This window comes from Panulirus ornatus, chromosome 22 (assembly GCF_036320965.1).
Source record: "Panulirus ornatus isolate Po-2019 chromosome 22, ASM3632096v1, whole genome shotgun sequence".
In the NCBI taxonomy this organism is placed as follows: Eukaryota; Metazoa; Arthropoda; class Malacostraca; order Decapoda; family Palinuridae; genus Panulirus; species Panulirus ornatus.
The window spans coordinates 11,502,893-11,529,232 of NC_092245.1; the positions used below are offsets into that span (position 1 = coordinate 11,502,893).

The following is a 26,340-nucleotide window of genomic DNA, read 5'->3' on the forward strand; positions in this document are numbered from 1 at the left end:
AAGTGGCCGCCAGAGACTGATTACATAAGCTGGCCAGAGTGTTTGCCAAGTGATCCTTCAGCCCTACTTTAGAGGCGGAAGAACCCAGCTAGATTGGTGCGTTAAAAGACCTGACATTTCTAAACGGAGGAAGCAGCATCCTTATGAGCAATTACAGGTGATGGTTGAGAGCGTGGCATATACACCTCACCTCCCCGCGGGGGATGGTCGGTCTTGTTGCCACTTCCACGTCTGAATACAGATGTCTTGTTTACAGATTAGCGAACCGGCTTTTAACACGGGCGCGAAAGGGTTTTTGCTTGAATATGAAAGATCTGGTGATACGATGAGTATTTTGACGGTGAGGCCAGTTGCAGGGTTACAAAAATAATCAGTTCAGCCATGAAATGAACAACCAGATAGAGTATCAATGAACGTTCTTTAAAAGATACTGTACACTGTTAGGTGGTCAGTTCTCGGTGATAAACTAAGACACTCTGATAACCAGTTGCATAACATTGAATTAGCCAATTAGTTCCATACCTTGTGTCAAGACTATTCTTCCCATGACTGTATAATAGGCTCTGCATAACATGAATACCCAGCACAGTTTGTCATTCGAACAGGTTTGCCTTGTTTGAAAGGCCTTTAACAGAAGACAATAAATTAACAAAGACACTCCAATTCTTTCAGACAAAAAAGTATTACGACCATGAAATTACCCTTACAGTTATCAAGATTTCCAGTATTCTAAAATAAAATATTTTCACTGGTTCTACATCTCCCATAATACCACTCATCATCATCTAGTCCGTCTTTAAGTATATAACAAAACAAACCTTTTACCACGACTGTACAGTCCTTGGGCATGATAGCGTGGCCCTTGTTCTGACCCTCAAGGGTCACATCAAAGGCCACGAATTCATACCTAAGGGATGCACCGTTGCACACAAGGGTCGCACCGTCATCATCAACAGGTTACCAGCGTAAGGCCAGTGGCTATTTACAACTTCTATACACGACTTTCTCCTCGTTCACAACCGCTCGGTTATGTTGGCGGCCTGCTGGACCAGTGACCACCACCTAATTCAAAACCCATTCTAATTTGAACAAACTCGTCAACAACGGAGCATCGGAGACCCGTCTGTGAAATAAGACAAGTGCGCGCGCTCCGCATGGGCACTAGGGGTAAAAAGGAAGATTAAAGTCTCAAACGTGATTTCAGGATATAATTGCCAACAATATCGAGGCAAGAAAGCTCATCACACAAGACTTCTGCTAGGAATTTCTTCTTCATCTGCACTGACGGATCGACCTTAATTACGTAATTAGTGTTGGGCTGACATCCGAGGCCGGATCCTGGGGCCACTTTGGTGGTTCTTCTCAACATTCTTCACAACACAAAAGAATTCTGTCCCGCTCGCAAACCCTACTGATTATCAGAATATTTTCTTTAACCCCTTGAGCTAGACAGCGGGACGGCGCGATCCTTGAGCACGATGGGTATGTCTCTTAAACAAGACGGTACAACCCTTAGGTATGATGACCCTTAAGGGTAAGGTTAAAGGCTACGGGTCGAATCGTCGTGCTCAATGACCGCATCGCCTTGACCGATGACTTCAAATGTGTGTTTCGCCCACAAGTCTAACACGTACATGTAACTATAGCGAGGCGAAATTTCATATCCTATTTCACACAATTTTAAGCTTCGGACCTTTAAATAGCAATTGTCAAGAAACGTTTAACCACACATACTCTTGACTACCATGCTACCGTACCCATCTACACAAACACACACTCACTGTACTCCTATCCTGTCGACCATCAGAACCTCAAACCAATGTTCAGCAGCCGACTGGATATCTGGCTGATCACGTCACATGAAATAGTTTCCCCTCGTCCTGTTATGTGAATTCTGAGAACAAAACAGTGAAATCTGTCGTCAGCATTTCCAGCATTATCCAAAAGAATTTAAAGTTTCTTGCTGAAGAAATCCTGCAGACCATAACTTAAAGGGACAGCTAATAACGCTTGGGTTCCACTTGAAGGTGACAGCGATACATCATCCCAGCACAACACTGCTACCAATATACCACCATTACTACGCAACTGAAGATCTTTGAAAGGACACAAGGACACACCACCGTCCAAACCAAAGTGTTTACATTTTCATACCACTTCATACCAATGCGACAAGTATAATTAGATGAAAAAAATTACATTACGAGGATAAAGATTTACAGCAGGGTTACGTAAATGAACTGATAACATACAATGTTGTGTGCTGGTAAACAAATGATGCACAAATGTTTCAATATACCCAACAAGGCATTACCCAAGATACTAGAAATCTTACTTCTTAATTTCCAAACAAAAATCCCACATATACAAGTTATTAGCAGCGCGTTCCATTAACACAGTGGAGGCGGCGTTTTACCCCCATCTATCACTGCCTGACTTCCGTGCCATCATAAGTAAGAAGATGAGGCCTCAGCTGTGGCCCGGTCACCAGGCTGGCCTCCATCATGTGATGGATGGTGAGGCTCTGGCGGTGCTGTTGTGGTGAAAGAATGAGGCGTTGTGGTAATGATCATACGGTTATGTGATGTGACGGAAAGAACGCCTTGATGATCATGCGGTGATGCTGACGATACTGTGGTGATGCAGGTGTGGTATTGACCATTTTGGAATGCTAGGGATATGTTAATGTTAGTCATTATGTGATGGTCAAGACATGGACGGTGAAGGTTTGGTCGTAGTCCCATACTGATAGTGTCGCAATGAAGGCGAAGTGTTATGGAGAAATAGTGTCACAAATAGTGTCACAATGACAAGATTAAGATTGTGATGATAAGGTTATTACGCTACACTGAAAGTATTGTGACTAGGAGCATGGCTGCGGGTGTCACACTAGATGTGATGGTGAGTATAGAGTGTCATTCATTCGAAGTCGACAGCGGAATATGACTGGGTGGACATTGTCACTCGGCACTGGCGTGTGCAGTGAACCTGTCACACTGTTTTGTGAAACTGCAGTGTACTCTCGAGGTGTTGTAATGGTGAAGCACTGGTGAGTGTTCAGTATTAATGATGATGCATCATCATTTTCGTAAGATATATATACATTACAATCTAGCTGTATCGCTCCATTATAAGTAACCTTTTATTTCATAGTCACGGTAACAAATCAGTTAACCAGTTCTTGATAAAATCGCCATTCTTTAACAACCAGTTCTGTCAAGGTCACTAGGGATATGTGTATAAATGAAAAACTCCGTCTGTTCAATATTTATTTGGAATCTGAACAAAATGAACTTGTCTCCATGAAAACAAAATGTCATCCTCCACATGGTATCATATCATGTACCCCGCCCAGAATTCCTAAAGAAAAAAAATCTTAGACTACCAAAAAAAGCACCATAGTTGATATTTTTTCTTCCCTTTAACATTTATAACTTCCAAAATGAAGAAAATAGGTTTATGGTCTCTCCAAATTACATGACCAATTATATATATATATATATATGTATATATGGCAGCCGTCTTGATTTACAATTTTCTAGGAAAATAACTATATAAACAACAACATTGATTATAACAACTTTTACAAAATATCAAAATTACAAGCAGAAGCGTTAGCAGCACGTCTTGTTGTAAGGCTTATTATTAGACTTGACTTTGAAATCTGTTCCCGTACGAAAATCATTGAAGGTTCTTGTTACCCAGCGAGTCCTGGGAGAGAGAGAATAAAGTGATATACAGCAGGAGAGATCACGTACACAATCTCCATGACAGTTTTGTTATTTATTACATTCATCAAATTTCAAGAAAAGTTGTTAAGACATTTTCCGCTGAACACCTGACCAGGTAACCAATTAGCTGTCGTGACCAACACAGAGTAAATAGGCGGTTGAGGGAAAACTAACACTGGAACAATGGTAATGGGACCAAGCAAGAAGTGTATAAAATATTTCGATATTTTCTAAGGCTAGGAATATACTCAGTGTCTAATTACCGGCGACAATTCTCCTCCTCAGTCCTGGTGGAGACACTCACAGGCAACTAATCACCATTCAGAGTACAATACTCGCCAGAGGTACTCAAGCCATCATACACTCTACCAGCAGGAGTTGCTGCCGACCGTGGCCATCTCGGCCCTCAACACTACTGATCTCACAAACTGCTTATCATAACAGTCAATAAGCAGTTGTTGTTGTTTTCTTTTCTTGCTAAAATCATGATTAACGATAAGTATGTAAACAAAATTCAACTGGGACACCACAACACTTTGTGTAGGAAGGTTGGCAGTACTGGATAGTGAGGTATTTTGCCTGACCCGGTTGACAGCACTGAATGTTGCTTGGCATGAGCGTGTCTGGCGAATACAGGCCTTTAAGAGAGATGGACTCAGTGCTTTATTACCCACAAAAATACTTTCAAATTTTGGCCTAGAGCCCTACACTGCGTTTACATTAAGCTTAATTTTCCCATTAGCATCATACGAAAATTGAACCTTAAGGAACTACCAGGTAAGGTTCAACTTTGCCTGTCAGGTCACATTTCTGAAGCAGATAAGAGAACCAAGAGTATGGAGTAACAGAACACAAGATTCCTTTTGTACTGAAGCAAAAGAACTTGGTGAAGGTCGTGATGACCTCGCCGTCATGAATGACCCGGCGAGCAGACAGATCTGATATGCTTACAGAAATACAACAGTATTGCAACCAGTCATTATGTTGACTCGTACACCAGACACTCATAATATTTCATGTTGTGGGTGGCCTTTAATACATGTCTGTATTCATGGAATACAATCATTCTCAAGATTTTAAACGAAATTCTTTTTTTGACGAATGGAGCTGAATGCAGAACTAATATAATCTTAAGGACATAAAATCTAAAACCATATTAATGTGATAAATGAGGATACAGAACAAGTGACAATACCTTCTGAAGAGTACAAGCGGCGACACTGACGAAGTGAAGGAACTTTAGTCATCAGCGACACCCTGTCAACAAGCCTCCCCATCAAGGTTGGCTGGAAATGACTCACGAACAGGATTATATTACTGGCTGTAAAAGTACTGATGTTCCAGAGTAGACGACCTGTGAAAGGCTTATTGCAGATAAACATATTACGTTTCAACAAGATAAGTTGTCTATACATATATGTACATACAAACATACGTATATATATATATATATATATATATATATATATATATATATATATATATATATATATATATATATATATATATATATATATGCGAAATGAAAAGGACAATCAGCAGTATGACTGGTTGCAGTGTTCTGATTACTGACATTGTGGAAAATTAAATATGGTAAATGTGGCATTGATCAGACATGATATATACAACGAGTCAGCCAAGACGTGTGTTTCTGGTCTCTGTCCAAGACTAGTTCACTACTTCATGAAGACTAGGTAACGTTGGGAGCAAGGAAGTATTGACTAGAAAATAACGATAAATATAAAGGATGGAACTGGTACCAGTGAAGTCTACACACTAGAAACAACCGTTGCCCCAGCAACCACACCAGGGTAGGTCTATTGCTGGTTCCTTCTTTTTGTTGGTGTTGCTGCTGCTTTTGCTGTTGGCACTAACGGAGCTCTTCTCAGAGTCTCTACGAGCACCGGCGCCCAGGGGCGTGATGTCACTAACGTCGTCATTAATTGTATTCTCACTAATGCTCTCCATCTTACTTAGTTTTTTCTTTTCTTTCTCAGCAGCAAGTTTCTGTTTGCCAGCATCGTACGACATACTACGGCCGATTTTGAGTCTGTTTCTAATGGAGGCGGCACAGCTGTGGCTGGTGGGCAGCAAAGCCTCTTGCTCCGACCCCGAAGCCTTCCGCAAGATGCCGTTAGCTAAAGGCATGGGGCCCGTGGACGTGGTGGCCACGTGTGGGTGGTGCTGTGGGTATTGTGGGGTTAGAAGTCCGCGGGGCGGCGCTGGACCTTCCCTTGGTTGCTCGTCGAACACCACGGAGTTGGGGCGTGGCCGCGGAGACTCCGGGGGGCGAGAGAGCCTCCGGCCAGTGACTGGAGAGCCGCCCCCTGTACTCCCTGTGGTAGTGGGGTTGTCAGCACCTCGAGTGCCCCGGAACAATGAACCGGCCCGCAGTACATGTCCAGCTGCCAGGGGCGTGGAGGGGGCTCCTGTGCCCACGGCCAGGCCACCCCCACCTTGGCCTGGCCCTACGGGATCTCGGGGGTTGTTTTCACGCACCCGTGGCAAACCACTCGTGGCAGCTGGTCTCTCCGGCAGCTTTAGATTTACGATACATCTGCTGGAAAATGTTTTTGAAGACTTAGAGGTCACGCGAGCATCACTCTGTATACTGGTCTCCGTTCGAGGTATCCCATCCCGTCCCTCAACACGCTCACAAGACTTATCACTGGAGGATGGTTCAGAACACTGTCCTGAATCCGGAGACACTGGGGTGGTAAGATCCGTTTGTGGGGCGTCAGGTGCCTGTGGGACGTGGGTACTGTGGGGCGTGGGAGGCGGCGCGGGCGCTGGAGGGAGCTTGGTGCCCCACTCAGGTACGTGCAGCTGTGCTGGGGCGTCGCGACCGTGCACCGTTAGCACTATGCGACACCCTCCCACAGTTACGTACTTGGGCAGCTTCACATGCTTCTTCAGCTTCATCCGCACGAACCGCTCACCAGTATCCACACCTTTATAAAATCGGCGCTCGAGCTCACCAATAATTGTACCAAATGCCGAGAGAAGGATGACCAGGGTAGCGTCGGCTATGTAGTGAGGGACACCGGTTAGGGCCACGACGATGGACTCTCGTGTAATGTCGATGAGTGGCACCTTGCCCCCACGCACAGTAAGGCCGCTGCTTAGCAGCTGTTGCAGGGCATCCCGACGACCCAAGCTGATGTACGCCGCACGACCCACCACACGCACGCCACGGATGGCAATCAGAGTTCCTTCTGCCTGTTGCTCAAGTTCGTCTATTATTTCTTGCGTTGTAATATCCCACAGCTGAGGCATTTCAGGCCACAGACACCATAACAGTATTGGGCTCTATGCTGTTGAGACGCACCAGTGAGGCCCGTGGGTTGTATACGGAGACGAGAGGCAGCCCCGCCTCGAGCGATGAGGAGGTGCCAATATTAGAGGCACTGCTGGAGGCGTAGAGAGGACCAGCGGGGCTACTGGGTGTTCGGGTGGCATTGGCGGTAGAATTGAGGCCAGCACCGAGAGACTGGCTGCGGTTACCGTCCAGCGGGCCAGAGAAGAAGTAGGAAGAGCGCGTGTAGTTGACTGTAGTCGTGTGGGTCACCTCGGGGGCTTCAGTCACGGGAGCGGAGGTGGTGGTGGTCGCTGCATCGTCTTTACACAGTGACAATTGCTGCACCTCCTTCACCAAGGCCCCAGTGTTGGTGCCACTTTTCAACTTTTCGATGACGGTAGCAGAGCGGCGCCTGATGGTGGAGTAGCCAGGGTCAGATACGACCTTGTCCCTAGTAGGCGAAGACGTCCGATCCTCCTCGGATGGAAGCGCCATCGCCAGAGGGTCTTCTGCCAGGTGCTTCCGTCGGTCGTAGTGAAATGATGATGCAAAGTCAAGAAGTTGATCGAGATTGAAATGGTCAGTTTGAGATAAGTAGGTATCGGAGGTTATGGGCTGAAGGGGCTCCCCTGGGGGTGACGAGCCCCCCTCCCCAACCTCCACATATGCAGGTGTGTCGCCAGGCACACACACCCGCACCGATCCCGGCTGGGTCAGGCCGTCTACTGGGCCGGGACACGCGGCCCCGCCGGGACCTCCCGTACACTGGGCCTGGCTGCAGCCCCCCGCCATCCCACTGTCCACAGTGGCCGCCTGACGCATTGTATACTCGACACTCCGCATCTTACCACTATAAACTTTTTGTAAATTTTCCAAATTATCTGTTTCTACATTAGCTTCCTCATCGTCTTCATCCTCCCCCTCCTCTTCGTTAATCTTGCGTCGACAGAACCTCTGCTCTAACTCATCTTCCTCATCTTCATCGTCCTCGTCACCGTCGCCGTCACTATCGCCCTCCATATTTTTAACAAAGTTTTCAAGTTTGTCGTACTCGTCACGGAGCGTCCACACTTGCTGCTTGAGAGTCTCGTTCTCTTTCTTGAGCTTCCGCAGGTCTGACTGGCCGCGATCCACCTCGGCGTTGATTTCGATAGTGCGCATGCGCAGCTCCTCGTTCTCAAACATAACACCGCGGCTAGACCGCTTATCTAGCTTGCGGGAAGGCTTCAGGTTGCCTTCCTTTTTCCTGGATCGCATCATGGTGGTAGGTGCGCGGCTGGCTGAGATGAGGTAGCGCGCGCTCACCTGCACCACGCGAAGACAACCCCGCACATAGCGGCCAGAGGCGCGCCCCCCGGCGTTAGGGGGGTCGCGCCCCCCCCGTCGGGACGTCCCCAATCCTAGTCACTTGGATCCGCAGGTACTTCTGCCGGAGGACGTGGACGAGGACATGGCGCCGCCGCCCCCGCCCAACAGCGGAGTCGACCGCATCGTCAAAGGCCGGGAGGGGCGGCGCCGTGCAGGAAGGGGTAGCAGCAGGGGGCAGGCGAGGTCGCGCACCACCTGCCGCTCACCATCACGGCACCATCTCGCTCTCACCAGGCAGGCACCAACAACTCCACGCTACCACCTCCTCCACTCCCACTTCGCTCCGCTTCACATGCGTCTCCCGTGAGGCCTCGCCCCTCGAGACTGAAATGTAAACATTATGCTAGACAAAAACAATGACACATAACATGGTCAAGAAACAACTGAAGACTTCTAACGTGTAAACTTTTCCCCGTGGCGTCAGTAAAACAGTGCAAGACGCGCGTCTATCAGCGCGGCAGTGATCAAAGGCTTTCCTGCAGGATACTTACATCACATCCTGAAGGCGGCGCTGCCACGCTCCCCACTCCTAGCGCGGCTGCCGACCTTCAAGCTGGAAACAAGTGAACTTCAGCCATAGCATGATCACCAGGAAAATTATTCTCTTGTGTTCTGTCATGAAACTGAAGAACACCGACCGACTGGCTGAGGTAAATCGTGAGAAAACGTGTATCAATCAGCAACAGTGTCTGTGACTTAGTGAATAAACTACGTGTTGGACCCTTCAGCATGACGATAAAACCCTTGGTATGGTAACCTATCCTATGACTTGATCCTTAAGGGGTCAGGCTAACAGTCATCATAACCTAAGGGTCGTACCGTCGTGCTCAAAAGGTTGATCTTGAGGCGAGGTCACTATCGTGAAACTGAGGGAAGGTAGACAGATGCGACTGTCGCCGAGGAGTCTACGGTGCAGTGAATCACCTGATGCCAGTACTTCTCTCCACACTGGGTGGAACAAGAACTAGCAAAACTACACAATGAAAGTTGAACGATGCAGGTAGGTGACTGTATACTGTATGACCTAGATATTGAGTGAGGACCAATCTTCAGAGAGTCAATGTTTACTACCACATTCCATGTCAGTTTGACCTACAATATGTCAGTGTGTACAACCCGGGCCTCAGTGAAATATGAATATGAGGTTTGCGACCAACATAAACTGTACACTTTACAGCCTATGGACCGCGTCAGGAAGAAAAATTATTCACTTTTTGTCACTCGCACATTTATATTCTACATGAAATATTACCTCACCCAACACTTTCCTAAACTTATCACATTACATTATTATGGACAACAACCTGCACTCTTCCAAGGGTATGTTCTATAATGCATGTTATCACAGAACACTGTACTCGGGAGCCTATCCGTGGCCACCATATTCCCCTAAATCATCTAGTTTCAGTTTGGGATATTGTGTGGTGACCAACAAAGATTTTCCTACGCTTTTTGTTTCTCAGTTATGGAGACCGCGAGGGCAGAAAATTATCCAAGTGATCTCACGGGGCATAAACATGGCAGGAAAGGAGGCCCAGGCAACCCCCAGAGACAGGGAAAACCACACATACAACGCCAAGAATGAAGAAAATGGGGAAAGGGGACGGTGAAAATAGAAGAATAAAATGAAACAATGAGAAAACAAGAATGGAAAAGCAGAGGAGGAGGGGAGGACAGAGACAACGGTAAAGAGAGGAAAATATGGGAAAGAAGGAAGACGGAGGAAACAAGGAGATGTGTGGAGCGCAAATGCGTGGGCACGGAGAGGCGAGGAAACATGATGGACAGACGAGATGGAAAACCTTTGGAAGATTCAGGGAGGGAATGGGATAAATGATAAAACAGGCAGAAACCCTTAGTTATTACACGGGTAGACTATGTTATAACGCTAGTAATATACCTCTGTTATAGCATATGGTACCATACTACCATACCTGTCATAATGGAGGCAGTAGCCCTGTTATAACACAATAAGTATACTTTTTTACGACAGGTAGTACTTTTTTATATCATGGGAAGAATAACTTTGTTATAACAGTAAAAAAAACTTTGCTTCTTCTCCATTCTTCCCTCATCTATAACACAGGTGGAGCACCTTTGTTGTAACATAGGTTGTAAACCTGTCATAAAACTGGTAGTATACCTTTCTTAAAAAAAAAAGGAAGTGTACATTTCTTATAACATGGGTCGTATACCTGTGTTATGACACGGGCAGTAAAACTTCCTTCTCGTCTCACTACTGGGTAAGGGAGATGACTCCATTATCTACTTTAATGACGGTGTGGGAGAGGATGATGTTAAGTAGGGCAGGAATGCGCAGGTTTACGAAAAGTGATGATGTTACGCAAGGAAAAAGTAGGGAGGTGCATAAGAGGGCAGAAGGCAGGCAGGCAGGCTTCCTCCGGCTTAACGTTGCACCCAGACAAGATGGAATGGTGGCGATGTAATACCCTTCAAGGCGACTAGGCGACTGGTAGGGGGGGGATTGGCGATTCATTGAGCCATCGAATCAGATTCTCAGCAAGCCGAGGATGCAGATTCTGCGGACGTAACCAACTATACAGACTCCACGGACGCGGGAGATCGACCACACATGGCCAGAACACAACATTCCTTCCCCAACCCAAAGGTGCAGGATAGTGAAGTCAAGAGACGCCCACTGTTCTGGAGAGGCCAGCATCTTCCTCTGTCCTGGTGAGGCACGATGGAAGGGAAAACAGTGTGCTGCATGAGGAAAGATTATAGAAGAAGTAGAAAGGAAAATGGAGGGAGCGGCGAAACATGATGGAAGAGGAACAAAGAAAGATGGAGGGGACAAAAGGAACATGACGGGATAGGGAAAAAAGGAATGATGAAGAAGGAAAGATAACGTAGGATACTGAGGGATATTAGGAAAAAAGAAAAGATTAAGGGGGCGAAGAGAGGCGATAGAAGAGACAGAAAAGACGGGGAGAAGAGGAATGAAGGAAGGGAAGGAGAGATGATGTGAAAACACCGGTTAATCATTCATAAGAATTGCATCTTTACATTAGTGAATTACACTGGCTAATCATACACTCACTAATACCACTGGAGAACGTGAAAACTTCCATCATAAAATCAGTTTACTGAGATTAACTAAACCTTACGCAATCACCCGCGTCTTACGTACACTCCGAGACACTGTCTTCTTCCCAAACAAAAGAGATGCATTGATTACCAGTTGGAGGGGGAAAAAAACTTAAAATGGGTCAAGTTAAACTCTGAAGTGGGCAAAGCTTACTCCAAGTCTTTCCTATCGTAGTTTCCAAGTTTTATTATGATGATATTTGTATTCCCTGACACAATGGGCGACAGAACCCCTCCGGAGGAAAAAAGCTAAAGTTAAATTCAAAAAAATTATTCCCTGAATAGAACAGTGCACGTTTCATTCCGATATCTTTCACAATCTCGCAGTAAAACCCAACAAAAGATTTCCATTCTCCCGGTGGCGGGCCGTGCGAACGCTCGCCTGCTGTTTAAAAAAAAAAGAGAGAGAGAAAAAAAAATCCTTCGAATAGGAGGATATATAATTATAAATCGTCACACAGGATTCATACAGTACACTCAACTCAACTTCTGTGACTGAATTACATGAATGTCAAAAACTGGAAGGCACGAGAGAGAGAGAGAGAGAGAGAGAGAGAGAGAGAGAGAGAGAGAGAGAGAGAGAGAGAGAGAGAGAGAGAGAGAGAGAGAGAGAGAGAGAGAGAGAGAGAGAGAGAGAAAGAGAGAGAGAGAGAAAGAGAGAGAGAGAGAGAGAGAGAGAGAGAGAGAGAGAGAGAGAGAGAGAGAGAGAGAGAGAGAGAGAGAGAGAGAGAGAGAGAACTGGGGAAGAAATAATTAGTCATTACAAGTGACAAAAATTCGAATATGGAGAAGAATTAGATACGGCATTAAATTTCTTAATGAAGGCAGGGGGATGTGAAGCGGATGAAGACGAGAGAGAGAGAGAGAGAGAGAGAGAGAGAGAGAGAGAGAGAGAGAGAGAGAGAGAGAGAGAGAGAGAGAGAGAGAGATGAGGAAAACCTTGTACGACGAGAGTCAGCTGGGATTGGTGGACGTGAGGAACCTTGAGATACAGTGTTCTAAACGTTGGTGATCAGCCATCACTGGTAATCATTCCGGGTAGGATCATATGGATCTCATTAAGCCATCCGACTTCTCACACGCTGAAAAACATCTTTGTAAAGTCTCACAACGATCTGATCTAGACTTTTCATGTTATGAGCAAGATTAAGTTGGAAACTAATGTGCCTGACTTACGACGACGAGAGACGAAGTCATGATGCGTAAGCGTAATAAAAACTGCCTTACAAAATCCAACTAAAAGTGTGTCTGTTTACCTCTGGTCATGTGTCTCATGCTCGACAATATACGATTACGATATTCACGTGAGCATTAAAAGTACACAAGCATGAATAACAGTATTCATCATCGCATAAATGTCTTAGATAAAGTAACATTAATAATGAGCGCGGAAAGCGAAACAATCCCAAAATTTTGAAGAGTGCAGGTTTTTCCACTGGGGCTACCAGAAATGTTGATGACCTAACCTAAAGATAATGGTGGACAGTGTGTGAATGGAGCAATGGCGGCCAGTCAGCCTCTTACCTCAGTTCTCAAGTGATGTACCCGGCACTCCAAGAGACGCCTGATCACTGTGGTCCTCTACTTCTGGTGGAATCTTGGCCTCACATGTTCCCTCTCCTGTATGCTCTCATTCTGACATTGTTGTTACTACTCAGCTGGAATGTTCATGTTTTTTGTTCATATATAAATACAATATCAGACACCACTGTAATGTATATTGATCTTATCTGAAAAGAGAACGTGTATTAAAGGCTGCACTGAATCAGCAGCCCCTCCTCCCCAGCACACTATCACCACACAGTATTATTTGTTTGGCATCTACATTATTTTCTAGTTCACAAGTTATCTTATCGATATATTATCTACACTATCTTTCTATGTCACACTGTCGTCTGCACCCACCGTCAAACTCATGAGGTCCACTTCTCTCCTCTTTGTATTTCACAAGATCACATTATCTTTTCACGGTTCAAGTTTTGCAAATCATATCAACTTGTCTTTTCATGGCAATATTCCAGTATCAAACAATTTTTCCAACACGTTGTATGGCAACACTTTGACATTTCCTTGGCAAATATTTTCAGACCATTATACTTCATCCGCATCACAGTATGTATCATTTGCACCAATAGATAGCATGAATTTTTTTTCTAAAATTTCTGATTCCTTCCTCAAATAACACTTTTTCCAGAAATGTGAAAATCATTAGTTTAAATCTTCCGGCCTGTGGCCAACACAATTCGCTCCTAATTATAACCAGAAATATTTACACACGTTCCCTCTAGAGCACACCAGACATCAAAGATGGCCTCATCATTTATTCACATGGGCTCTAAGAATCTGAGAAGTGTCCACGCGTCCTATTCCGGACCTCAGAGATAATGACAAGCTACAAATGAGACGCGTCTCCTGTGGCCTAGGGTGAATCTTAAGCGGAGGCAGAGTTGCAGATGTTCCCTGGTTGTTACATAGTTCACATGTCGTGTAATCTGTGTGATATACATGTACAAACACCTTGATGTCACAACCATAATCACACTTACAAGTTCAGGGTGAAAACATGAGTAGTATACATCTCCCTCAGCTCAGTCAAACATTACATAGGATACATGTGCTAATAATAGAATCTATGATAACTATACCACCATGCCAGGTAAGAGTTCATGCTATAGTTCATCCTTAGGAAATTCAATTATGTTAACCCGGACAAATAAGGAAGAAAAGGTAATGCTCAGGAACCTATATCTGCCATATGCCTGTGGTAATTCACACCTGGGGTACCACTAGACACGACGGCCTACCACACCTGGGGCCCCTCACACGCAAGACACACCACGTCCAGAGCCATATTGCTCCAGGACCCCTTACCGATCCAGGGGTCCTTCCAAACACTGGAACCTTCTGTGATTGGGATCCTCCCTCAAACAGGGGACGACCACTCATCAAGCATCAAAGCCGAGCCCTTACTATACCCAATGCCCAACAGTTCAGATGTCCACACCTGGCACATAAGATGTGTGATTCTGATCATGTTTCACAAAACAACCTTTATTACATCAGCTGGACATGATCAACCTTTCACATGTTAAACTGTGTGTGTGTGTATGTGTGTGTGTGTGTGTGTGTGTGTTGTGTGTGTGTGTGTAGACATCATTCTTGACATCAGCACCACCAATGTCTCATTGTCACCGTAACACTTCTACCACTATCTCACCATCACACCACACCATCACCACCAGAGCTTCTCACCATCACACCACACCATCACCACCAGAGCTTCTCACCATCACACCACACCATCACCACCAGAGCTTCTCACCATCACACCACACCATCACCACCAGAGCTTCTCACCATCACACCACATATTCATGGTCTCTGGTCCGAGGCCGTGGAATGAAGGCGGTTGTTATGTCTAGGAAAATATCCAACTCCATAAAAAGTGGGTTAATTAAAGCGGGATCCTCCTTGTTGTGGCCTTGTGGTGTCTCAACCACACTTCATACACTCTCCTTCTACTTATGATTCTTACTGAAATATTCAGAAAACAAAATAAAATCACCCAACATTGACAACATTACGATACATGCAAATTCTCAATCCATTAAGTTAACCCTTTGAGCACGACCGATAGTCCCTTAAGCAAGACGGTTGTGTTGGCGTGACCCTCGACCTGATACTTAGGAGACAGATCAAAGGTCACGCTACCATACTAAAGAGTCGTATCGTCGTGCAGACAGGTCAAATTTCACATAACTACAGAAACCACGTTTTGTTTGCAAAGACCACTCGACTTCAGTGTCCAGGTAACTACGATAACTACCTAATCAAAGACATAACTGGTTCAAGCAATTACAACCATCATGTAATGTGCATACATAACCACAACGACAACGTAATTACAGCGTCTAGCGAACTAAGTGACAGCAGTGTGCACGTAACTATGATAATAAATACGACCAGGACGCAATTACAATCTCTTGTAATTACGATGATCGCAGAACCACAAGCACAAGGTAATAACAAGCACTGAATGTTCAGTTCCTTCACCTCTTAATAAGCCTCGTTAAAGACCAAGAAATAATGTGGTCATAAAGAGAACTTTCTAATCGAAAGAGGTTTAACTTTACATTACCTTTACACGTAAATATCAAAGTACTTTGGAAAGGTGGGCAAGCAAATGGGAATTACAGAAAATTAAGGAGAGAAGGGAATTTAGTAGAGGATATATCAAAATATTATGCGAGCTGTGGCAGTTACTACACAATACAATTAACAAAGCTGTTGGAATAATGATGGGATAATGAAGTGAAATAGCAAACAAAGGATGGAATTTAAGACGTGCCAGCGATACTCATCATACTTATAACAAACACACAGAAAAAAATGGGGACCAAAACACAGACAAGAGAAAGACTGTAAGAAGTTTAAGCCTGTGACCCCACTCTCTTCCCCCAGCCCACCCCCACATAAACCAGGATAAAGTATTTGTAATTCTCGTGCAGTTCAGGGAGGTTCTAATGAAGAAACACACGCGCACCTGCTCCCCCAACACAACTGCTCTCTGGTATTACTTTTATCTCACCTGCAATCAGCAAATGGCCGAGCTTTTTATAGTTCTAATCCTCAGTCGATATAAGAGAAAAATCAACACTTTATAAATAACGTGTAACATGTTACAACAATAACCTGCTCTTCGCTATGATAAACCCGTCACCGTAATCTAACAAAAGTTGTACCACACAAGACACCTGGAGATCGCCACCACAACATCCACTACACTAGGACCAACGAAGAACACTACCACATCTACCACACTGGGAGTTACAGAGGCCAACACTACAACGTGTACCACACAAGCACGATAGAGAGAATCACATTAGACTATCACTTATCCCATCCTTCCAGCCACAACCTCCAGTTTGTTTAGCCGCTTCCAAACACACGACGAAGATAAACACACTTTTACATGAGGCCAAGCGCTGAAACGGGGACGAGTGCGATAAGCCCCTCGATCATCACGTCTCCCATCCCCCGTCCACGTCCCATTTACCCTCCTCCTTAACATCCCTTTCCACCCTCCTCCTCCTCCTCCCCCCCATCCCTCACTCCCACATCCCAACCCCCAACCCACACAAGCTTCTAAGTTTAGCAGTCAAACATAAACAGAGGAGCGCCCGCACACCTCACTTCTTGTGTACGTTAAGAGTCTTCCTCTTCCTCCTCCTCCTCCTCCTTCCTCTGTTCAGAAGCTTCACCCCCCCTCCCTCCGACGTACAGTGATGCACGTCATGCACATACTGTACACTATACACGTCATGTACACACTGTACTACTATACACGTCCTCACACGTTACATCAACCGCTTACCACTGTTCATGTACTCCCTCACACACGCCATACAACCAGAAGCTAGTAAATGTAGTTACAAGTTACTAGGCACTACCTAGTAACCGCAGCATCTAGTGCACGTGGCGGCTGGTGCACGTGGTAGTCAGAACCCCTAGTCATAATAAGAGATCGTAGTTTAAGCGTGAAATGCAACATCTAGCTTACGTAACAGTTGGTTCAAGTATCAGCTACTGCACGTGACACATGGTGTACACAATGGCTGACGCGTGTAGCATACGGGGCACATTTTGTGATGGAGCACGGGGCAGCTGGCGCAGACGTCACCATGTCACCGTACCTGAGTAATCCTGAACACTCAGGGAAAAGGCCGATCGGCCAACACTACCAGTGCCCACCCAGGGTTATGGAGTCTGAGAGTTACATATGATGTAGGAGGTTATGCGGCGATGAAGCCCCCTTACAGTGAAGGAAACTCCACTGTAGTCTTCCCTGTGCAGGGAAAACGGGAATTGTGTCTGTGTGTACACAACTCACACACACAATTCTCATTTCACTCAGTAACAAAGACCCTCTCGCACTTAAAGAAACAAAGAACCAATAGAGAAGGTCCAAAGGAGAACAACAAAGATGGCAAGACAATAAAGATAGCCGAGTTATTACGAGAGGTTACAGGTCATAAATTTTTCCCATTATGGAAAACAAAAGGGTAAGGGGTGACTTCAGGCTTCTAAACTAGCCTGATGATGGCAGTGAAAAGTTCTTCAAACGATGCCGAGACAGAACCAGAGGCCATAGCAAGACATTAAACAAGAATCTTGTTAGAACTGGTGTACAGAATTACTTTTATAGTCGCGGATGAAGGAAATAAACAAAGTGGTAACACTGAATGCTAACAGTGCACAAAATTTATAATTGCAGGATAGCGGATATGGACAACCTTTCTTGTACTGTACAATAAGGTAATTACAAAAGCACACACACACACACACTCACACACACACACACACACACATATATATATATATATATATATATATATATATATATATATATATATATATATATATATATATATATATTTTTTTTTTTTTTTTTTTTTTTTTTTTTTATACTTTGTCGCTGTCTCCCGCGTTTGCGAGGTAGCGCAAGGAAACAGACAAAAGAAATGGCCCAACCCACCCCCATACACATGCCCTGATTCAACCCACCGACAGCACGTCAACCCCGGTACACCACATCGATCCAATTCACTCCATCCCCCGCCCCCCCCCTCACCCTCCTGCACGTTCAGGCCCCGATCACACAAAATCCCCTTCACTCCATCCTTCCACCCCCAACCCGGTCTCCCTCCTCTCCTCGTTCCCTCCACCTCCGACACACACATCCTCTTGGTCAATCCTTCCTCACTCATTCTCTCCATGCGCCCAAACCACTTCAAAACACCCTCTTCTTCTCTCTCAACCACGCTCCTTTTACCTCCACACATCTCTCCCACCCCCACGTCACTTACTCGATCAAACCACCCTACACCACACATTGCCCCCAAACATCTCACCTCCAGCACATCCATCCTCCTGCGCACAACTCTATCCATAGCCCACGCCTCGCAACCATACAACATTGCTGGAACCACCATTCCCCCAAACACACCCATCTCTGCTCTCCGAGACAATGCTCTCGACCTCCACACATTCTTCAAGGCTCCCAGAACCTTCGCCCCCTCCCCCACCCCATGATCCACCTCCGCTTCCATAGTTCCCTCCGCTGCCAGATCCACTCCCAGATATCCAAAACACTTCACCTCCTCCAGTTCCTCTCCATTCAAACCCACCCCCCAACTGACTTGACCCCCAACCCTACTATACCCAACAACCTTGCTCTTATTCACACCCACCCCTAACCTTCCCCTCTCACCCACTTCACCAAACTCAGTCACCAGCCTCTGCAGCCTCTCACACGAATCAGCCACCAGCGCTGCATCACCAGCGAACAACAACCGACTCACCTCCCAAGCTCTCCCATCCCCAACAGACCCCACACTTGCCCCTCTCTCCAAAACTCCCGCATTCACCTCCCCAACAATATATATATATATATATATATATATATATATATATATATATATATATATATATATATATATACACACCACTAAAAACGAAAGCATGAGAATCCTGAGCGCTTACGTAAATTACAACCTCCTCAGAGGACTTGTTACAAGAAGAGAAAGTAGATACAACGGAGGTTATGTACACAGAAACGAAGAAAACACGGAAATGGGGTCAAGTGACCTTGCAAATACTGCGAACCGAGGTTGGTACAAGGGCCTGCGTAACCTACCATGAATCTGACCTTGACCTTCACCTGACATCTCCAGGATGACCTAACTCAGGTAAAACCGGAGACAAGGTTTATATATATATATATATATATATATATATATATATATATATATATATATATATATATATATATATATATAAAAGAGAGAGAGAGAGAGAGAGAGAGAGAGAGAGAGAGAGAGAGAGAGAGAGAGAGAGAGAGAGAGAGAGAGAGAGAGAGAGATTCAAAACTCAAAACAAAAGAGAAAAAAAAAATGGTTCAGGTTGAAGACGTATGAAGTAATATTTTTGTGCCGCCAACAATGTAGGTGTCCGCTGATGCCTCGACCCAAGACAGCAAGACGCAAACCTACCAAAGGAAGAGCTCGGGTTCGCAACCTTCGCATCAGCCAACCTCTGGCAGAACGAACAGGAGCATCTCCTGACCGGAAGCCCTGGCACCCTCCTGACCACAAGCGATCATGGATTACAGGAAACAACTCCGGCGCACTCAGCGTTATCCCACGATATCTGGTATAATGGTTATCCTTAACACATCTTGCTAACAAGATCAGGGAGAGTTCAGGAGGTCAGTAATGTGAGAATTAATGGTACATCTTAGAGTGTTTTCGGCGTAGGTTTTCAGTCTCTTTCCGTGGGCGGCGTGATATAGATCTCGGAGCATTTTCCCACGAACCGGCGCTTATCGCTGACTGTAAGCTGCCCGCCAGGAAGGGATTTAGATTTACTGTTGCCGCAGAACGGAATCCGGCAGAGCGCGCCATCTCCTCTCTCTCTCTCTCTCTCTCTCTCTCTCTCTCTCTCTCTCTCTCTCTCTCTCTCTCTCTCTCTCTTCTCTCTCTGTTTTTATTTCTTTGTACGTCCATCATTCTCTGTTTTCTCGGTCAGACTATGTCTGTACGTCCGTCAGTCAAACTTTGTCTGTAGTGTCTGTCTTTGTATCTAAGTCAGACTTTGTATCTACGTCTATCAGTCTGTCTCTCAGTCAGCTTATGTCTGTACGTCCATCAGTCCTTGTCTCTCAGTCAGACTTTGTCTATATTTGTACCAGTGTGTCTGTCTCTCTGTCAGGCTTTTATATTCAAATAGAAATACAAAAATATACACATCCATGCATACATAACAGATACACAGCCATGCATCCTCTGTTGTTAGCGTTTGTTTGTTAGGACACCAAACTCAGTCTCTTGCTCGTACACTAACGGTTACTTCGCTTCGTGTAATTGATATGTCAACTCTCTATCCAACATTCGTGGATATTTTTCTCTTATGTGTCACTTCCTCAGTATTTTTTTCACCTACCACGGATACACTTGACCTAATAATCATACTGATACTACTTTAATGCCCAACAAGACCATAAGAAAAAAAATGTGGGTTCAAACTTGTGCTCACATCATGCTTCGGCACCGTCCTAACACTCCGTTGTCCCTGGATGCGGACTATGTGATCCTTTATGTACACATTTCCAATCAAAAGCCGTGACCCACCAAGATCTCGCCTCATACGATCACTTCTGTACCGCATCACGACAGACGCGACACTCCACCCAGGGAACGTGCTGTATACATCGCGCGAACGGACGAGGTTATCGTACAGAGCTGCATATAGCATTAACGACACTGTGTTTCACGGACGTTATAGCGCAACCGTAGGAGACTATATCACGAAGAATGTACGACGTGGCTGTTTATCGCACAAACGACGCTGTATCTCCCATAAATGAGGCTGTACATCGAGCGCGAACGTAGCTGCATAATACGCGACCGAACGAGGTCGTTTATCGCACAATCGCTCGAAGCTGAGCTACACACGAAAGTACGACCCGGAGGTGTACTCTGAAGGTTTCAAAAAGGTTCTGTACATGCCAGGGTCTTCCCTCGTCATCCCTACAAACGTTCCGTTCTGTCCACCATTATCTCTGTAATCTCCGCCACACCACAAGATCGTTGCTTCAAGACGCTGTACTTCAGGAAAACACTCATGTCTCCACTCTGAACACATGAAAATGACAGGAAGAATACGGTCAAAGGCATCAAAATACCCGAGAGTTCTTAGATAGACTTATCATACTCCCAACACGAAAGCACTGTATACAGTCTTCCAGTATACAGCACAGTGCAGTCATGTGGAAGCACTTCACGTAAAGCAAGCAGCGACGTTATTCAATAATTTGCAATACATATGCATGTAAACATTCAGTACCAACTCATATACATATGCAAACTAATGACACATCTGCAACGGCACGAGAAAATAGCATGGCAAACATTTGCTGCCAAAAGTCACAATAAAAACAAGGTCTGCAAAGGCCATTTAGGCTGGGCGAGGCAGTTGTAGATACGGATAGCACAAACTTTTTCCCCAGGAGAATCGCAAAAATTGGAAATAGCGTCTTTAGTTCTTTCACGACCATCCTTTGTTGGAGAATACAGCCACTGTGACTCTGTTTAGCGAGGGATAACTGTGGGAGTGTGGAGTGAGGAGGTTGGGGGAGGTAAGCTTGGTGGGCAGGGGAAGCAGCCCTTGTGCATGGAGGTGAAGGAAAAGACTGTGGGGGGAGAAGCGCGAGGTGTGCGGGAGGGCGTGAGGGGGAGTGTTGCTGTTGGCGTATACAATGTGGCGGAGGCACAGAGGGAGTTGGATGTTTGGTGAACTGTTGGGCGAGGGGGAATATCAACATATCAGGAGTATGGGCATCGTAAGTGGCGCCATAAAGAGTGTGGACTTGGGAAATGTGGGGTTAGGAATGTGGGATGGGTTATATACGGTACGCGAATGTGGGCGTGGGAAATGTCAGAATGGTAATGAAGACGAAACATCCTACAACAATTCCCTTAGCATGAGATGAGTAACATCACACTATCCCTTAACACAGCATCCGTACAACACAACACCCCTAAACACTCCAGACATAATGGACGAATAAGGGAACGAGTAAGTGGATTCTTTACCAACCCACAGGGAAGCAACACAGTATCAACCAAAAATGGCCTCACTACTTCCACTTCACAGAGAGTCGCTTCTCAGAGGGAAAACATTATGTCCACTCACTGTTTCACTGCTATTCATCTTCCGGGCTATAAAGGCTGATCCACGTAAAATTCGCCATACATACTCCAAATGACTGGATCTTGGCTCGCGGATCAGAGTTAACCTGTTATAATACTGTGAGATACTTTTGTCTTTAATGTTTGTTCTACCATTCTTCAGACGTCATGGTAAGGCAGCGTGGGTGGAGTGTAGTCTGCCCCACACGCAGACTACCCCATGACTCTGAGAATTACGTTGTCTTGCTAAAACCATCACAATGACGAAAAAATATCTAACAGCCAAATCTTCAAAAAGGGAAATTTCCACAGACATGGATATTCACACACGTTCCGAGGAAATGTGCAGAGGATTATTCCGTGTGCGAGTCACTTGTGCAATAAAGAACACCTGTGTTCGTCAATGGTAGAACCTGCGGGATGTTTAACATCCCAGATGACAGTGAAATAAGCTGGCATGCCTGCCATTCAAACCCGAGTACGAACCAAACACGCGTGCAAGGTTTGCACTCACGTAGTCTGGGTCTGGTTATAGAAAATGTCTATGACAAACTGGAACGTTCAAAACAAGAACAAGTACACTAGTTATAAGCGAGGGGCTCTGACAGACTGTGCCGCTCCAACGCTGGTAAAATATAAAACAAAACAAAAAACAGACACAAAATAAATATAATAAAAATAAAAGCACTCGAGATAGATTTCCCTCCAGACCAGAGCTGACACAAGCGTTAAGGCCTCCCTAAAAACTTGCCACACGCGACAACTGCTGACCATGACAACGACTCATTCACGGTGCTCCAAGCACGGCAGTCAATGCCTTCATCCGCTGGGGCCACGCTCGCCAGCCAGGGGGGAGCCACCCAGCGAGTACATGCTATTACCGGCGTGTCTGCAGTTCAATTTTAACTGTTCCTGAGTCACGGGTAAAAGTGGTTGTGACAGGTGTAGCGCTACCCTCTGACGGAGGGGCAAGCTTAGCATATTATTACCCGACCGTTTGTTGCTTAGGGCGGTGGCGGTGCTCTCAAGAGGGCGTGGCCGTACTCACCTTCAAAGAGAGAACAATGACTAGAAACAGAGATACGTAACAAAATAAATTCAGAAATAAACAGAATTAGTCATACAAGACAATCCCTGCAAATGCAACCCAGAGAGTAAAGAGAACTCATAATGCATTCATAAACAGTAGAATAATATAAACACTACGGCGGCCATGAGAGCAAACCCTCTCCATCGTTAGTGTCAACAACATAATGTTAGGGTGCTATACTGTGGCACCCTCCCGGCCCCTCCTCCTACTGGTGATACAGTGACACGTTAACTCCTCCCTCCCCTCCCTCACAGCACGCCGCCTTACGACACAGCGAAGGGACTTACGACAACGCTCTCTGCCATACGACATATCACAGCGACTACAACACAGCGCGTCGTCTTACGACACAGTACATCACCTCTTATCATCTGACGGAGAGCATTCTACGTTGCTAGATTAGGTTGGCTGAGTAGAACGGTTACCTGAATAGGTTAATATACTGGGCTACCTGGACTGTCCTTAAATAAGTTGGCGTAGGTTGTAGAATGAGACATCTACGTGCAACTGTAGGTGGCAGAGGAAGATGAATGTGGGAATAATGAATGACCTCTGGTTCATACACAACCTGAGTGGAGATGGAGTCTGTCAAGTTGGAACAGTGAACTATGGCTGGAAGTTGGTGAAGAAACTAGACTGATCTTGGGTACTGAAGATCGCTCTGGGCTGTGACAGAGACACGATGACAGGACCAGACTGTGGCTGGAACCTCTGACTGCGAACTGATGGTAGGACTCGACTCCGAGATGAAAACTGATGACGACCCTGTTAACTATGGCTGGGGAGTGCTGATGGGAATAGACTGGTGGGTGAAGTTGCTGGGAGGACTGGGCTGTGGTTAACGCTGACGACAAGACTAGGTTATGTGTGGGACCCGATGAGCTCTGTCTCGATGTTAAGTCTGGAACTATGAACGGGATCTGACGCAAGGCCAGAGCTGTAATTAGAGTCTCTAAAAACAAGAATATGATTTAGGTTTAATGAAAGATGCTGGCTAAATATGACTTAAGGGTCCGCGTCCCCTTGGTTGCGTGGTGGGGCTCGGGTTTGAATGAAGGCTCAACCAAAGCATCTGGGGAGCGCGAACTGGTTTTGTCAGCGAAGGAGAGATGGCTGTGCCGGCATGGCGCCAGCATTTCCTTAGCCACACTACTGTGACGCCCACATCGTTGTGAAGGACGATGTTACTATGACAAAGACAGCCTCACGATGACTCTTGGAACTGTCTGTCACTAACTCCGATATCTATAACATTCTCATAACAAGATAACGTTGACAATATTGTGGAGATGCCGCCGTTACAAGATTGTTACTGTGACGGCTCTCGTGCTGCGCAAGCGCTGGCGCTGTGACAGCCTAGTAACAGCCTGGTCTGATCATGGTGCTTTACTGCGGCGACACCAGCACCATCATGTTACTGGCACCAGGGAAACGCAGTCCCTGTGACGGTGCTGTTACGGTGACGACACTGACTCAGCGACTGGGCTAGCACTAAGAAACCAATGCTCATCAAAAGGTTGAAAGTTTATATCTTATCGCTAATCTCAAGGAGAGAGGAGCAGTTTAAGACATTTCTTATCTAGCGTCTTTTACGCCAGTAGTTACAGAGTTCTCCATTCCCGGAAATACAACACCGGTGGCATTTTCATTTCTATTAAGTAATTCAACGCGACTTTTAAGCATCTACATTGTGTGCAAAGTTGGGTGAGTATATTATATGAAAGACCTAAACGGAAATCTTATCAAACTGTAAAGTTATTCCGTGATGAAGAAATGCCTTAAGATAAGCCTATATTACACTGAAAAAAAAAATCACATGAAAGATTAACTGACAGACAGACACCCGGAAACAATATACCTGCACACACACACACACAAGTGCTGCGTTGGCATTAGGATAGCTACAAATATTTGCCACATATGAACTTCAGCTCGTACACTACCCATATGCATATCGAATCCTTCCAGAATTCACAGTTACCAAACATTTGTTTAGGGTCTTTTTTATTTTTTCTCTCCTAACAACCACTTAGAATTAGTTTACTCTTGCTATCACGTGAGTACAACTGAATCAGACAGCCACTTCAAGCTTGATATTCACTACAGGGACACGCATACAATGGGGGAAAGAAATGGTGGAAAGAAATGGTGGAAAGAAATGATGGAAAGAAATGGTTGAATAAATCTTTAGGATCTATGGATGAAAGAAGTCACCAGTTTCTCCAAGGCTGTATAGAGTGACCCTGTGCCAGTTTCCCGTGTGAGTCGCAAAACTGGTTCATCGTATTATATAGAGAGCTTGCTTGCGCAATACGGTATACAGCCCCCGAGCTGCAACAACTGCAACACATATAAAACAAATTTATGGTGAAGATATGCCAAGGGAGGAATTTGAAACTTTGCTCCCTCAGTTGCGCTGCGCTGATGCTTGAGGATGAAGATGACAAGAGGGAAACACGTTCACGCTCGTCTTCTGGCAATATTCACAAGATAAGTCCAGTAAATTTGCCACAATGAATGTTATCTCGAACTAGAGATGGATTAGAAACTTGTTAGTTTGTCCGAACAGTGTTGCTGGAGGCTGGGACGTGGACAGTGGGTGCCCTGACGCCTCCTGCCATAACTTTACACTGTTGTTGGAGGTTGGGTGTGAGGGGGTCGACACTGTTAGCCATGTCTTCCCAATGATACTACAAGGCGGAAACGTGAGGAATGCAAGCCGGACGTCTACAGCAACACAACAAAGAGCCTGTCATCATACGGTACGATTTAAGTTCCGGCTGAAGCACAGCAGCTTTGGTTTTCTAAGTCTTTGGCAGTACATCTCATGAACCGCGCTGGGATCATGCAACAATGTGTGTCCCACACTAAATCCTCACAATCTCCACCCCCAACCCACCCCAGATGAGATCCGGTAGTGGTGTGCGGACAGCTAGAAGGATACGAAACCCTGCATTACGACACTCTCGCCCTGCTGATCGTGTAGAGTGATTCTGT

The 26,340-nt window shown here is 45.5% G+C and overlaps 1 protein-coding gene across 1 annotated transcript in view; it reads right to left on the reverse strand.

Moving 5' to 3' along the window:
- Window positions 1-3,256: 3,256 nt before the first annotated feature.
- LOC139756543 (uncharacterized) overlaps window positions 3,257-26,340 on the reverse strand; it is a 211,014-nt gene continuing 187,930 nt past the window's right edge. The window contains 3 exon segments of the mRNA XM_071676107.1: window positions 3,257-7,010; window positions 7,012-8,721; window positions 13,030-13,235. Coding sequence (XP_071532208.1) covers window positions 5,508-7,010; window positions 7,012-8,289 — 2,781 coding nt within the window. The 5' untranslated portion in view covers window positions 8,290-8,721; window positions 13,030-13,235 and the 3' untranslated portion in view covers window positions 3,257-5,507.